We start from the raw sequence: 12897 nt of genomic DNA, 5'->3' as shown, positions 1-12897 counted from the left end.
TTTTTTTCTTTCTCTCTACCCCTGCCTGGGGTACAGAGTAGCCCTGGTTGGCCTGGCCAGGTGCCCTGCCAATCCTGGGATTTCAGGAGAAGTTTGCCAGACCTCCACCCCAGGAAACCCCAGAGGAACCCAGTCTTAGGTCACCAGTGGGCTTTTCCCGAGAGCTAAGAAGACAGACACCACAGCCAGTGGAATACAAAAATAGAGCCTCTCTTTTGTTTAAAAAACAAAAAAAACAAAAACAAAAAACCCAACAGCAAACAATATGCACAACTAGAAGGCAGCTCCCCAGCCCCTCCCCTTCGCTGTGCCGCCGAGCTCCCGCTGGATTCCGCGGCCGGCCGGGCGGGGAGGAGCTGGGCGAGCGCCTATCGGGGCTCCGGGGCCCAAGTCCTCTGGCTGCCGCGCAGGCTGCGCGTGAAGGGCGGGTAGTTAAGGAACTCGAAGCGCAGGCTCTGCTCGGTGGTGTGGTGGCCCCGCGGCAGGCGCTTCATGAAGTGCACCTCGCGCTGATGCTGGCGCGTCTTGGAGCCCTTGCGGGGCCGGCCCTTGCGGGTAAAGGCCATGTACCAGCCCTCGTACTTGGCGTTCTGCAGCGCCGTGTAGTTGTTCTCCAGCACGATCTCTGTGAACACGCAGTCCTTGCCTTTGCCGTTGCTCTGCAGGTAGTTGGGGGGGGGGGGGTGTGGAGAGGTGAGGGGGGCAGACGAGGTGTTATGGAGCCTCCCTCCTTGTGAGGCAGAGGGCCAGCGGCCCCAGACAGCAGGTGGGCACCCCAGCAGATGGCGAGGGGAGCCTGAGCCCGGCCCCACCCCCTACCCGGGCACCCGCTCTCTAATCCCTCACAAACCCACAGCCCACCCGGCAACTTCCTGTCCTCCTGGGCAGCAGTGACACATGGCTCTCCACGGAGGGGCTGGGCCCGAGGCAGAGGGGCCCAAAGCCTGCCTGTTCTGGCCTACTGCCCACCAATCTGGCCTGGGCTCCGGGAGTTTCTCCACCTGCCCCCCCCCCAAAAAAAAAACCCTCCAGCATCTCTGGACTTAGGATCAGCCCCCAAGACAGACACCCTATGCGGGGGAGGGGAAGCCTAGAAGGCACTCTGAGGCCCAAGCCCAGAAGCCTAGGAAGTGAGGAGCTCGAGACTCGAGAGGAGCCGTGACTAATGGGGCCATTTCAGAGCTAGGCCGAGGGGCTGGGCCTGCGGCTTACTGAACATTCCAAATGCTGGTACCATGTAATTGGACATAATAGCAAAGCAATTTGGCGATTTGTTAAAAAGATATATGGAATTTGCCATCACCACCCCCAACCCCTTCCCTAGCCTTCATCTTCATAGGTTTTACTCTCTCTGGTTGTTTCTTTCTCTCTTACTCCTTCGTCTAATCATTGGGCAAGCCCTGCGGTAACCAAGGTACCGTGCCTCTCCACCGACCTTCTTGGGATTAAAGTGTACAAGAGAGGCTCAGGCAGTCCACCCACCTCTCAAGGCCCACTTCCCTCCTGGAGCTCACCTTGGCAATTAGCTTCCCCTTCTTGTTCATGCAGATGTAGAGACCTGTCTCTGCCCCGCGAACTCGGACTCTGCTTCCAAAAGTATCGGTCTCCACAATGAGCTTCGCTGTCAGGGAAGTTATGGGATGGACAGTCAGTACGTCTATGGCCTCTATGTTCTACAGCTTTACCTCAGTGGGATCCAAGGATGTGTCCTATCCCTGGTACAGTTGCTCCAGGGGGAAGGAACAGAAAGCCCAGGGTCCAGCCCAGCTCATTTGCAATGTGTTGGATAGCCATAAGATAGTCTCTTTTCAGGACCTGAGACTCCACCTCTGGGCTTACAAAGAGTCTGAGACAAATGACAGTTTCCAGGATAAGTTTCAGAGAAATGTTTGGCTGCATCAAATCTCCGTTCCCTTAGACCCCTTTTCATGCCAGAAACTTTTGGTTTTTTTTTTAAGGTCGAAGTGCCAAGTAAAAATTAAGCTGTGTAGATTTCATAGCTATTGGAGAGAGATCTCTGAATAGCTTTCCAACTTAGAATATCGTGAGCTCCTACCCCACAGACCATTAAGGACATCCGGGAACAGTGGTGACCTCCTATCATGAAGCTAAAGGTAAAAAATATCCTGCTCTGTCCCTTCCCAGGCAGTTCTAATTACCAGCCCGGGCCAGCCTTCTCCCCTTAGGCAGCCCTGCTCTGCAAGAAGTGACAGAGCAGGGTTGGAGAAATGGCTCAGCATACTGCTCCTGTAGAGAGGACCAGCGTTCAGTTTTCAGGACCTGCATAGGGTGGTTCACAACTGCCTGAAACTCCATTTCTAGGGGATCAAATACCCTCTGTGGGCACCTGCATGAGCACACATGCACGCACGCACACGCACACACACACCACATATAGAATTTAAAATAAGAGAATCAGAGAAGAGGAGGAAGAGGGTGTTTCTCCCTACACGCTGACTTTAGCACACAGCCTTTTCTGGAACCAGACTCTGTCTGGTCCCTCTCCCTGCCTCACAATCTTGAGAGTCCAGCTCCAACACGCAGCCTCCAACAACTCATCGTCTTCTATCCTTCGCCTCCCTTATAGCAGGGTTTCTCAGGCACTGGCCAGAGCTTTCAGAGGTGGTATAAGCTTGGGCTGTGCCCTCCTCTACTTCCTGTTTGCATAGGACAGCCAACTTGCCCCAGAAGCAGGTCCTGACCACCTCTTTATATAATTGCTCTCTTAGAGGCTGTTCCTCAGAAGAGAGAGATAGCTGAATTAGATGTCAGGGCAGAAGAGACCGAATCTCCTGCCTGCCCCACTACAAAGCCCAGACCCTTTCCTCCTTGAGAAAGCAATTCTATCTTGACATGTGGCTCTCTCTATAGATAACCAATACCAGGGGTAAAGGGGGCACCAGGGCCATCAGTGAAGTCCTCACTGCCTCGCCTCTGACCGCCTATTTCACTGAGACACAAAAGTGAGACCCCAGAAGCTGAAGTCCTCAGTCTGTACCCAAGTCAGCTGGGAGGTACAACTGTACACCTCTCCTCCTGATCACCTGTCCGGGTAAACTGTTCACTCCTCTCTTGCCTGCTTTGTAGAGCAAGAAGCAATGGCTGCTCTGGGGATTGCAGCCAAGTGTCATATTGCAGAATGGGTACCTCTGCCCATTTTTTGGGTCCTAACACAGCAATTGGGTGGGACCTCTCCTCTGCTCTCTTCAGTCCATATGCCTTAATGCCTCTTTTATGGGCTTTTGGAGCCTCAGACTCAAATTTCTGCCATACAGGCAGAGACCAAGGAATCCTGAGAGCCTCGTCTGGGTCTGAAGAAAATAAGTGGGCATCTGACCCTGCTGATGCCTGAGGATCATCACTGCCAGCCTAGTTTCTCCTTCCCACCCCAAAACCCAAGGATGCTAGGCCATTTGCTCCAGTAGAGTAAACTCTGGAGGAGCCCGGCATTCTTTCCTTTTTCTTGTTGGGAAGCCCAGAAGGGCAGCAAGCAGCCAATTTGGAGGGACAAAGGGCCTGAAGGCCAGCTCTGCCAGCCCAGCGGGGGGAGCTCGGCCACCAGGCAGGCTGCCCCCACCCCCACCCAAAGAGTCCCCCCCCACTCTGGTCTCCTCTGATCAATCAGGGGAGCCTGGCCGTGTAGTTTACAGAGACTTTCCCAAGCAGGCTTTTGGAAAGCTTAACATTTTCGAACCTATTCTTCCACCCCAGTGACAGATTTATCCCAGGAAAATTATGTCTCCTCCTCTAGCTTTGAAGGGAATTCAGCTACGTCGATGCTGAAAAAAAATGCAGCGAGACATACTCGATCCCCCAAAACTGGCTCGAGAAGAGGAGAAAGTATTCAGGAAATGTTAAAAAAAGGTGAAAGAAGAGTTTTAATCGCTCTGCCAGACGCGGGGGTCTCTCCAGAGATTCGCAGAGAACAATCCTGAGCCTCTCTCTCTCTCTCTCTCTCTTTTAACATTTACAGACTTGCAACTCCTTTCAAACTCTACATCTGAAAAAGAAAAAGCCTGGTTCCTTTTCTGTTTTATATCATTCTCCATTTTTCTTCTTAGCTCTTAAAATGCCTCACCTTTTTATTACATTTTAATAGAGTTTTCCTTTCTCCTTTCATGCTCGCTTAAGTTGGTCATTATTTAAAGGTTTTTAAACTTACAATATTCCACTCTCTAAAAACAACACCAGCCACCCTGAGGGTTTTGGCTTCCTTGTGGTACATCCAAGGAGTCTGGAAATTGGTCCCATTTCAAGACAAGAATATTGAATGTTGTAGAAATCAATCAGTTCTCAGCCCCTGCCCCAGTAGCTCCCTGTACTCAGCAGCCCTACGGGGAGCCGCCAGCCGACTCAGCCCCCTGGGGTATCCACAGTGGAGCCCGGAGTCTAACTTGCAGGCCGAGCCTCCCTGTGCAATTGACCCTTCTGATCAGTTAGCAGTTATCTCCCTTTATCAAACTGGGCAAACTGGGCGAACTGGGGGAATTTCTCTACTTTCTTTTTCCCACTTTCCTTTTGTGGGTCCTGGCGACATATCCTCTTTCAAGAACTCCCCTTAAATTTGGGCCTCTCCTCTGAACCCTCTGCCTCCACCTGCAGCCGGGTAGAGGTGTGTGAAGATTGTAAGGGAGACTCCTGGATTCATTCATTTGCGGAGCAGGGAAGAGAGGGCACCTGTTAGCCTTGTCCTCCCCAGGGTACCTTCCCCACTATTCTCTCCAGCTGACCCCAAGGCACCTTTTCGTCTTAACTCCTTCCCTTCTCAGGTGGAGAGCCCGCAGGCCTTTCTGGCTGATGTAGCTGGGGCTGGCAAGGAGCGGCGAGGTCCAAGCTACCTCTCCTCTCCAGGGTCCCGGAATGCACCTTACCGAAGGGGTCTCCGTCTTCTGCCATGGCGTTGATGCGCTTGTTGGCCAGGACCTGCACGTGCTTCCCGCTGGTGCGGCTGTAGAGCTGGTAGGTCCGGATGAGGCGGCGGCTGAGCTGATCCGTCACCAGGCTCTGCTCCCTCACATGCTGTGTAAAATTAGGTGAGGACTGAACAGTTACCTTTAGGAAATTGAAAAATACACAGCACGCCATTATAACGCTACTCCGCCCAGGGGCCCCGAGTTGGTCCCCATTGCCCTTGTACCCCCCTCCCGCCGCGCCAGGCAGCCAGCGGGGACTGGGGGCATCCCCACAACATGCCGGCTCAGGCCACCAACCCCCTCGGGGAAGTCGCGCAGACCCAGCCCAGGATGGATGGATGAACCCAGGAATGAGGGAGTCTGGACCCACCTGTTGGGAAACACCCTGGGGCTCCCGGCCAGCTCGGAGCAGGGAAGTGGGCTCCCTGCCCAGCGCAGGCCCCCCGCCCGGGCCTTCCTAGAGGAGCAGGGTGCTTTTAAGTAGCGAGGCAACGCTACCCGACCCGTGACATTTATAAAGACAAATTTACGGAGCAAATGTTGAGAATGCAAAGGGCCTAGGTTAACACGATCGTTGGCCCAAACCGGCCACAGGTCTCCCCAGAGAGCAGCGGCGAGGATATTCGCTGCAACTACATCCCAACTACCCTTGACAAGGGGCACCCGCTGACTCCGGCTCCCGCCTTCCTAGGAGGCAAGGTGTGGCTACAGGTAGCCTTCCCATCCACCCGAACTGGCCAGCGCGCCTTTGAGAGTCGCTGGGCTCAAGACCCTTGGGTTCTAGTCTCTCCACTCACTCGCTGTGTGACTTTAGGCAGGACACTGTCTCTCTGTTCCTTAGATCCCTCCTCGGGGTAGTTTGGGGCTGGATTTGTAAAGTTCTTTCCAGCCCTGCTGCGCTGGCCGAAGGGTCGGTCCTCGTGTCCCTGCCCGAGAGTGTCAGCTGGGTCCCCCGCGCCCGGCCCCCGCTTCTGCGCAGCGCTCCTTACCTGGGCTTGGAGGCAGAGAACCAGCAAGTGCAACAGCCTGTGGGAGACAAAAGCGGGCAGGAAAGAGGCGCGGGGTGAGCGGAGAGGACTCGGCGGGCGCTGGCCGACGGGGACGCGGGGGCGACCGCGGTACTCACAGGCAGCTCAGCGCGGAGCGGGGGCTGCCCATGGCGCGCGGCCCCGGGAGCACCGAGAGCCCGAGCGGGGTCACGCTGTCCCACTGGAGGCCGCGGGGGGACAAGCCGAAGGTGCGGAGGCCGAGGAAGGTCGGGGTGCGGGAGGCCAGCGGCTATCCCGACGCGGCTCGGCGGGTCCCGTGGAATGTCGTGCTCGCCGCGCGCGCCGAACCCCTCTGCGCCGCTGCCGGAGCCGGTGGCCGCTGGCTGCTCAGGAGCCGGAGCAGGCGGGAGGGTAACGGGCCTGTGGGGTGGGTGGGGAGGTGGGAAGGGAGGGGGAGGGCAGGGGCGGGGGGCGCCGCACCGGCCGCGAGGGGGGAGCGCGGGGCGGGCGGCCGGAGCCCGCACCCCCGGCTGGGCGCTGGGGCCGGGTCGCCGCCCGGGGCGGGGGCGGGGCGGCCGGGGGCGGGGCGGCGGGCAGAGCAGGGATTGGGGGGTCTGGCCCAGGGGAGGGGTCTAGGGACCCGCGGGAGAGGCGGGGGCGGCTGGTGTGGGCGCCTCCCACTACCCTTGCCTGTCTCTTCCAGCGTTCCGGGGGCGGGATCGTCCAGGGATTGGGGGGCGTCTGGGACATGTTTGGTGGGGTCCCGTACGCTTGAGTCCTGCAGGACTGTTGATCTGCTTAGGGTCGGGTCTGCTTATCTCTGGCCTCCTCGAAGGTCTCTGGGTCGCCCAATGTGTGCTGCGGTCGCACGCGCCCCTCTTGGGAGCCGGCAGCTAACAGAGTGAACTGGGCCCCGGTGCTGAGCGTCCCCTTGGGCGCCGCTGGAACCCAGTGCCTTCACCTTTCTAAAAACCCAACCCCGCTGGTTTCCTGTCTCACAGTCTCCAAAGAGGCTCTGGGAGGGAGAAATACCCCTTGCCACCCCATTATCACCTTCAGCCTTGCTCCTGTCGGTCCCCATCCAACTGCACTAGTCTATAAAACTTAAGAGGAACCTTGAGGCGTCTATGTGGTAAGAGCTCAGGGGTCTCTGAAGGACCCACAGTCACTGCTTCTGAGCAATTAGCAGGGGCAAAAATAACTACGTTCAGCAACATTCAGGACACAGACCCAAGCTGCCTAGCCTTTCCCCTTCTGAGTTCCAGGTTTTCCTTGAGCAGGTACCTGGTGTCTTGTGTCACTTGGAAGAGGGAGGTGCTGCTGAGAAGGCAGAGACTTTTGTAAGCCTTTCCAAGCCCATCGCCCTATTGCTTTCTCCATAGGGCTTCTGGGGACCCTGAGCCACTATTTTGTTACCGTAGGCACAACCTGGGTAGGCAGAGATTTCCCAGGCCAGGTATTTTTGAAGACCAGGTGGCTCCGTGGATGTACCACCCAGTGCTGCCTTCATCCACAGTCTCCTCTCTACTGATCCTCTGTGCCTCCGGGGTAGAACTAGGGGTTTGAGGTGGCCCCAGAAAGTCTTTGTAGGCTAAAGAGAGGCAAGCAGGCCCTTGTCAGTCCACATCCGGTTCGGCCTGTTGCCCCCTTTTCTGCGTCCCATCTTGCAAATGCAAACACGGAGTAATATATACAAGGTCAGGGGAGTCCATCTCAGCCCTTCAAGTGCTGAGCAATATAGAGAAGAACTGGTTCCAAGGAGACAGTCTCAGCCCTCCTCAGAGTAGACTTCCCAAGCCCATAGGTGACTCTCCTCACAAATTCTGTTCCCGGCTGTTTTGATCCACCCAGACCTGGAGGTGAGGGAGGAATGTCTTACAGGCCCAAGGATTGAAGCTCAGGGCAGAGCTGGGCATCATAGCTCTGCAGGTAGTGTTGGATGGATGAATGGATGGATGGATGGATGGATGGATGGATGGATGGATGGGTGGGGGACACCTGACTGAGCCATTAGACTATCTTCCACCTTTGGTGACTTCTCAAGGAGATTTGGCTTCACCTGCCAACCGATGGTAGCTTTTATCTGTCAATGATTTGGCAGGCAATAGCTCTTTTCAGTCCCACTGGAGAGTGGGCCCATGAAGGGAGAAATGGGGTAGGGGGACTCCAGTGTCCAAGGGCCAAGCCCTTGCTTTCTCTGTTTTCACATGTTTACTTCATATGTGGAGCATAGGAGATATTCAGGAGTGTTTATTCTTGAGTGTATCAACGAGTAAATGCCTAAACAGATGGAAAGCGAAGGATGGGCTCCCCTGGAAAAGGAAGGGCCCTCTCTTCACTGTGGACACGGAAATAAGTTTGAGTCACAAGACACAGGTAGGGATCAGGAAGCGATCTGTCAGTAGATCCTGGGGTTTAGTTCCTCCCAGGTGTGTGGGTGTGTGTGTGGGGGGGGGGGGCAGAGCACCTGAGTTGTAACAGGGTTAGGGATCCTCCAGAGCTGAACCTTATTGATTCACCATCTGTGAATCAACTCCCTCACCCTCAGTGGACACCAGCGCCCCCCCCCCCCCACCACCACCACCACCACAAAGGTCCCAGGTCTGGGTTTTACTCCATTTGAACTCTGCTTCCTACTTCTGAGAGACTGAATTCTTTTACATGTGAAAACTCCCATGGATTCAGTAGAGCTTCACCTAGCTCTTCAGGATCCTTCTGGTCTCCCCAAAATTTCCTGTCTTTGGGAGGGGGGCGAGGATAGATGTGCCTCCCCCACAGTGGGCACCCAGAGCAGGCGGTGACTGACAGATGCAAATGTGCCATCAGGCTCCCGCAGGCCGCTCTCCCTCCCTCCCTGGCTAGCCTGCCTCCCGGCCAGCTCCCTCCTTCCTTTATCTTATCAAAGCCCCGTAATTACAATTGCTATTTTGTTTCCTCGAATCTGCAATCAGAGCTCCCGCGCCTAGATGAGGGAGCGCCTGTCATCCTGATCTCTGAGTGACAGCCTGGCCACCTTTCCCTGCCGCCCCCACACTCCGCAAACACAAACACACACATGCACACACTCCCTCCTGCAAACACAAACACACACACTTTGCCAACACAAACGGCCCTCTCTGCAAACATGCGGTCGCCAGGACCCAAACTCGCCCCTCAGATCCACACCCAGGCCACCATGCCTGCAGGTCACAGCCTTGCGCGCCTCCAGTGCCCAGCGTTCAAAGTGACACAGACTCTGTCAGGATGGTTCAAATGCAAATCTCTGCAACTGCGTTAGCCGCTTCGAACCAAGTCAGAAAGCTGCCGTCCTTCCTGTCTGTCCCCCTACCCCGTATCGGATTGCCCTTCTTTCAGCATTGTCCAGACACCATCCTATGCCTACACCTCGCAAGTTCTCTGAGGCCAGATAATTGGTAGCACTCCTGTTGTGTGCCGAGAGTGCAGAAAAGGGCTATCCCGAAAAGGTGTGATCTGGAAAGAAGGAAAAAACAATTCCCAGGTCTGTCTGCACGGCGCCGCAAGAGGCTGGGAAAACTCCTGAACTAGAAGGCAAATGTGGATTGGGCTCCCACTGCGGGCAGGGCTGTGCTCGACGTCCACCCCGCCAGGAAAACAGGCTAGAAATACAATGGGCGATCAGTGGAGTCACAGGGGGTACACTGATGGTGGGGGAGTATGAGCGTGGGCTAGGCGAGTGAGTTTGGAAGGTTTCCGGAGATGGCCGCACTTAACGCACGCACGCACGTAAGAAAGAGTTGGCGGCAGGAGCCGAAAGGAGGCAGGAAAAGTGAATGCCCCCAACTAACTCCTCTCCTCTAGCATGGGCGCTTCGTGTGAATGAAAACACATACGCACTCAAAACTTAAGTGACTTATTCCCTCCTATCCTGCCTTAAATTTAGCTATTAATGAGCCCACATAGAGCGGTACGACCACGAGCAGTTTTAAACACGCCCACCAGAGGGCGCCAGTTCCACCTTCCCCTCCCATTCGATCCTCTGCTAATGGCTCCTAGCCAGGGCCGTGGTGGAAACACCTGGAGATAAGGTCCCGGACTCTAGAAAAGGCACCCGCGACCCTGACCCCTGAAACACAGACAGGCATCTTTCACTTGAGTAAAAGGGAGTCTGAAAACTTACCCTTAATTCCTCGCATAGATGGGGGTACACTTGTACAGTCAGGAGGAGCCCCTACCCCATGAAGCCCAAGCGGGACACCAGCTCCTTATTTTCTTGTCTCCTGTGCTACCACACCTGGGTTAGGTACCGCTTTCTCTACTGTAGGGGACACTCTTGAAGTTAACGGCCTGAACTCAAACCAGCCCCCTACTTGTTGGTCAGCTGGTGTGAATCTCAGGCCCTGGTCTCTGTCCATCTTCAGCTTGTCTGGGGAAGTAACCTTTTGTTTGTTTGTAGGACACTGATCCCCACCCATCCCCACCCATCAACACTGCTGAACTGCTGACCCCGGGGTGCACAGTCCTCACACAAGCAACCCCTTCTTCTCTTCCCGGCATAACAGTAGCCAGGCCCAAGAACCACCTCGGTCTAGGGATAAGACAGTATGGCAGAGTGCTGGGGGCGGAGGGGGGGGGGTAACCCCTCAGCCGAGGTTCAGTCCCAGGGGCTCTTTCTGCCCCCATATGCCAGGCCACCCGGATTCTGGTTTCCCTGTCACCCAATCTGGCCAGTTCCCTCCATCTGGCCCTGGGAATCAGGTTTCTAAGGGCCCTGCTCTACTGAACCTACGTCAAAAGACCAAAGGAGCAGAGACTGGTCCCCACCCCTCCCAGGCCCTCTCCCTGGGCCGAGCCCCTCATGGGGCTCGAGATGCATTCCTCAGGTTTCTTAAACCCACTTATCTGTCCCCTGCCCATCAGCCTGAGTGCTGACAGAGGCCCAGACCCCTTGTTTGGAAGCCGATAACCTCCTGTGACGGCCCTCCCCCACCTGCAGGAACACGGAACAGGCTGGAATGAGAGGTCCCTCTGCAGCAAGGCTGAGGAACTTAGGCCTGCTTTGGCCCAAAGCCTTGGGGAATCGGATCCCACATCTCACCGGCCCGAGAGCTAGGTCAGCCTTTGTGCAGCCACAGTGCCACCTGGTGGTCCCTGGGGAAATGTCACCTCAGCATTGAAAAGGCCACACAAGGATTGCAAAACAACCGTACACCACTTTATTTAGATACTTATCAAAAAAAGTACAAAGTGTTAAAAATGTGTTCTGAACTTCATGTTCTTTTTTTTTTTTTTTTTTTGCAGTGCTGGGGACTGAATCTGGGTTAGGTGGGTCAGAAGAGGTGTTCAAAGGTCATTCCACCCCAATAGAAAAGGGAAGCCTCAGGACCCACAGCCCATCCCTCCCTCCCTCCCTCCCACCCCCTATTCTCTTCAGCGAGAAAACTATTCTTGAACTTGTCCAGGAACATACGGAGCATGGCACCTGTAGCAAGCAGTTACCTGATCTGAGAAAAGCAAGAATGAAGTCAGAGTCTTCCTCCTCACCTGCTGCCCCTAAACTTCCCAGCTCCTGCGGGAATCCCACCTCCCCAGCCCACCCTCCACCCACACACTCACCAGGGGGCTAGGGCCTGCCCCTGTGCTTCTTGGCAGGAAGGATGCCACACAGCTTAATTCCATCTTCTTCGCTCTCATCATCACTTTCTTCTTCAGAAAGGTCGTTGTTTATACAAACTGGTGGATACACATGGTTAGACAGAGCCACTCATTCAGCTGCTAGGCTGACAGGGAACCTCATCTCCCAGAGTCCCCAAGTCTAGATGGAAAAGAGCCCACCCATCTCGCTGGAGCTGGACTCCGGGGGGCAGACAGGGTACAGCAAGTTCCCAGGCCTGAAGGAGGCAGTGGGAGGCACAGAATACTGGAACCACGGCCTGAGATGCGGCACACACTGGGAGATGAGGCTGCGCTAAGTCGCGAGTGGAGAGGGCCCACGGTTCTCACCGATCTGATGCCGGCCAGTGATCCGAACAGGGCCAGAACCGGACTTGAGGCGGAAGGTGACAGGTGGCTGGAGCTGGAAATCATCCACACTGAGCTGGAAGACGAGAAGGACGGGCTGAGCCGTGCTGGCCCACCCACTTGGGAGAACAATACTATAGTTCTCAGTCCCACCAGACTCCGAGAGGAATGAACGGCTCCAACTCACCATGGGTTGGCAAGACAACCTGAGGTTGGCCACAGGAACTGCGATCTCCTGATTGTCGTGATCCCGGGCCACAACTTCCACCACATTACACTCGTCCTTGGCCCCCTCGGTAAGGCACAGCTGCAAGGCAGGCAGAACCTCAGCGTCTCAAGTGATGGAGGGCTGACACCAAAGCCATGGCGTCTTACCCTAAAATCGGCCTAGCCCCAGTGGCACCGGATGCGGGGACCAGAGGGTGGAGGAGAGGGGCGACAGGCGGAGTGTCCGCTAGCCCCCTCCACCTCCCGCATCTCCAACTCCCTCTGCGGCCCCTTACCATGTTCAACGCCAGCACGTGCTCCGTGTCATCCTCCTCCTCAACCTTGAAAGTGAAGGAGCGGGTGTGGCCGGAGAGCTCACAACCTGCAAGAGCCAGCGAGTGTCGCCTGGGTACACGCGTGGAGGGGACAGCGCGCGAGGGCGCTCCACAAACTCCGCTGTCCCCTCCACCCGGCCATGTGCCGCGGCGGGGAGACCGATCGCTTGCTCGCCCAGAACACGTGGACGGGCATCCCACTCGGGAAGAACCGGTTAGGGCGAGCGAGCGAGGAGCCTTCGGCCCACACCCACGGCGCCCAGCCGCCTTCCTCGGCCACGCCTCACCCGCCCCGTACCACTCTGCCACTCCCGCGTTCAATACCGAAGAAGAAACTGTCCATTGTGACCGGGGCCGGGACCCTCAGGCCCCCGAAGCCCCCAGCCCGAGCTCGGCTCTCTTGGTTCAAGAACGCCAAAGCAGCCGCCGCGCCGGCCGCCATGCTGAAACGGCCGTGAGAGCCCCGCCCCCCAC

At 56.2% G+C, this 12897-nt stretch overlaps 2 protein-coding genes across 9 annotated transcripts; both read right to left on the bottom strand.

The window, feature by feature from the left end:
* Positions 1–368: 368 nt before the first annotated feature.
* Positions 369–6071, bottom strand: Fgf8 (fibroblast growth factor 8). Of its 8 annotated transcripts, none has more exons than XM_085833888.1 (6): positions 6040–6071; positions 5711–5939; positions 5284–5370; positions 4872–5052; positions 1515–1621; positions 369–659 (listed from the first exon to the last, which is right to left on the bottom strand). In XM_085833888.1, the coding sequence occupies exons 1-6, from the start codon at positions 6069–6071 to the stop codon at positions 369–371; spliced, it is 927 nt and encodes a 308-aa protein (XP_085690014.1). The 8 variants fall into 8 exon arrangements, with proteins under 8 accessions (XP_085690014.1, XP_085690015.1, XP_021007577.1 ...); XM_085833889.1 differs by having other exon boundaries at positions 4872–5019; XM_021151918.3 differs by having other exon boundaries at positions 5903–5939.
* A 4982-nt stretch (positions 6072–11053) lies between these two features.
* Npm3 (nucleophosmin/nucleoplasmin 3) lies at positions 11054–12897 on the bottom strand. The gene is made up of 6 exons (XM_021152052.2): positions 12748–12897; positions 12385–12470; positions 12069–12188; positions 11864–11957; positions 11477–11593; positions 11054–11364 (listed from the first exon to the last, which is right to left on the bottom strand). The coding sequence occupies exons 1-5, from the start codon at positions 12863–12865 to the stop codon at positions 11484–11486; spliced, it is 528 nt and encodes a 175-aa protein (XP_021007711.1). The 5' UTR covers positions 12866–12897; the 3' UTR covers positions 11054–11364; positions 11477–11483.

This window comes from Mus caroli, unplaced genomic scaffold, assembly GCF_978045245.1.
Source record: "Mus caroli unplaced genomic scaffold, Mus_caroli_1 scaffold_20, whole genome shotgun sequence".
NCBI lineage: Eukaryota > Metazoa > Chordata > Mammalia > Rodentia > Muridae > Mus > Mus caroli.
Note: the sequence above shows the minus strand (reverse complement) of the source record. Positions and strands in the feature narration are given on the sequence as shown.